General features: G+C 39.6%; 1 protein-coding gene across 1 annotated transcript; it reads right to left on the bottom strand.

Annotated features, from left to right (window-relative positions):
• Positions 1 to 218: 218 nt before the first annotated feature.
• Positions 219 to 1,940, bottom strand: LOC110945071 (phospholipase A1-II 1). Its single transcript, XM_022186712.2, has 2 exons — positions 1,268 to 1,940; positions 219 to 996 (listed from the first exon to the last, which is right to left on the bottom strand). The coding sequence occupies exons 1-2, from the start codon at positions 1,880 to 1,882 to the stop codon at positions 385 to 387; spliced, it is 1,227 nt and encodes a 408-aa protein (XP_022042404.1). The 5' UTR covers positions 1,883 to 1,940; the 3' UTR covers positions 219 to 384.

Genomic DNA, 1,940 nt, shown 5'->3' with positions numbered 1-1,940 from the left:
GAATAGGTGACGACAGCATTACGATTCGGGTAACCTACCCCGAAACCTAAATCTACAAGTAAAAATTGATTTCACTTTAAAAGTGTTCATGTGAAAGATTTCAGGGATATCACAAATTACAAGATGCGAATGTTGTTTAACTAATTAGCAAGTATGCCAGAAACAAGATATAGGAAAAATTGAATAAGTATGAAGACAGTAGTCAGTCAGATAAGATAGATATAATATGTGCTTATTATTAATATAATCGTATCGAAGTTGAACTTCGAATGATATCACAATTACGTGCACACTCAATCAACACAGGTAGTCGCATATCAGCAACGAAAACAAAATACGAATTCAAACTTGAACGTACATATAGATAGATAGATAATAATAATCTCACGGATCAGTGTCTTCTTCATGATCTTTCAACTCCCATGATCCATCTTCTTTTTGAACCATTCCATTGTTCCTCTCAGTAAACCAAAAACCCGGAATACCATATTTATCCTCCAAAATATCACCAAACTTGTTTACAAGCGAGATATCTCGATTAATTTCAAGGTTAAACCGTCTAAAAAGACTGGTTTGGACCCCTGCAACTCCATGCAGATAACCCTCCATGTTGTGCCAAATTCCTGGATTCCCAGGACCCTTCAAGTATGGAGACTTTAAAGTGTCGATCACCAACTCGGTCCCAACATCTGAGTATCCGAGTAGAGGATATTTTGGGACGACATCTGGACTATTGTTAATTCGTAGGCAATAAAGTTGTTTCATTGAGTCAAAAACTTTTTTGAAGCTGGAGTCTCCCACTTTGGGGGTTGCAAACGCGAACACTGTCACTGGGCACACCTTGGGAGGGGCGGTCGCTAGTTTGTTGAATCCGTGAATGACTATGTCAAGAGCCATTAATGCTGCAACTGCCGCGCCCATACTGTGCCCAGTTAGTGTCAAGCTAATATCCTCATGCTCGTATTCTTTCACTAATTTCTTCACCTCTTCCATTGCCTAAACGATATTTACAACATAGGAAAAAATTGTGTAACGTTACTTTTTATGTAAGGAGATCGATGTAAATACAAGTTAGTTATGTCTCGTAATCAGGACAAAGGTCGATTAGTGCATATACCATTGTCTTTCGGGCATGATGCATGATTAAGCGTCCGCCGCTTTCATCGTTATTTTTATTAGATTAATAAAATCACTTTTGCCCCCAGGGCGTCCAGTTTCGATAATTAAAAATGATAATGTTATTTGAAGATTATACATATATACGCACCTGGTCTCGAGCACTAGTTTTATTGTAACGTGTATTCAAATCATTAGTAGTGTAGATTGAGTACCATCCTTCATGTACTTTTGGGTCATCCTTGTGGTTTTCCCCAAATATTATTGGAGCCGAAACCAATTTGAACTCAGAATCATGAATCATATCGGAGGGGTTAACTGTTCCTCTCCATGCAACAAGAATGTCTCTCCTCCCTAACGCCTTTTTCCCTTCGTCTGTCGCCACTGCGGTAAACCCTATCCAGTTCGACTTCCTGCTCCAAGCGTGCGGATCAGAAGACGTTACAAATGCGCCAGGAAGTATGACAGCTGACGTGGCGTACATGTATTTAGTGACTTTGTACTGGTTCAATGGCTGGCCTTTAAGAAGACCTACTTTCTCGAGTAGATTCTTTCGAGCGTATTTGACATTTCCAGCGTTCTTTGAGGGGGTTACCTGGATGTAAGCATCATAAGTGGCTTCAGCCATTTCGCCGTAGTGGTTAATGTATGTACGGAGATCCGGTGATGGAGGGTCTAACGCGTCTTTCCAGTAGGTCTCTCCGCTTAGCTTTTTCCAGTTTTTGGCGATGTTACCCATATCTCTTTTTATTTCTTGAATCGACATTTATTTTATGGATTTATAGCCTTATTTATAGATAACAAAACATCATATGAAGAAACGT

This window comes from Helianthus annuus, chromosome 1 (assembly GCF_002127325.2).
Source record: "Helianthus annuus cultivar XRQ/B chromosome 1, HanXRQr2.0-SUNRISE, whole genome shotgun sequence".
NCBI lineage: Eukaryota > Viridiplantae > Streptophyta > Magnoliopsida > Asterales > Asteraceae > Helianthus > Helianthus annuus.
The sequence above is the reverse complement of the archived record's forward strand: the minus strand, read 5'-3'. Positions and strand labels throughout refer to the sequence as shown.

Excerpts from the sequence above, each read along its gene's own strand:
- LOC110945071 (XM_022186712.2), bottom strand. The coding sequence starts at position 1,882 with ATGTCGATTCAAGAAATAAAAAGAGATATGGGTAACATCGCCAAAAAC. Across the intron at positions 997-1,267 it reads AAACTAGTGCTCGAGACCAG|GCAATGGAAGAGGTGAAGAA; the intron begins GTGCGTATATAT and ends AATATCGTTTAG.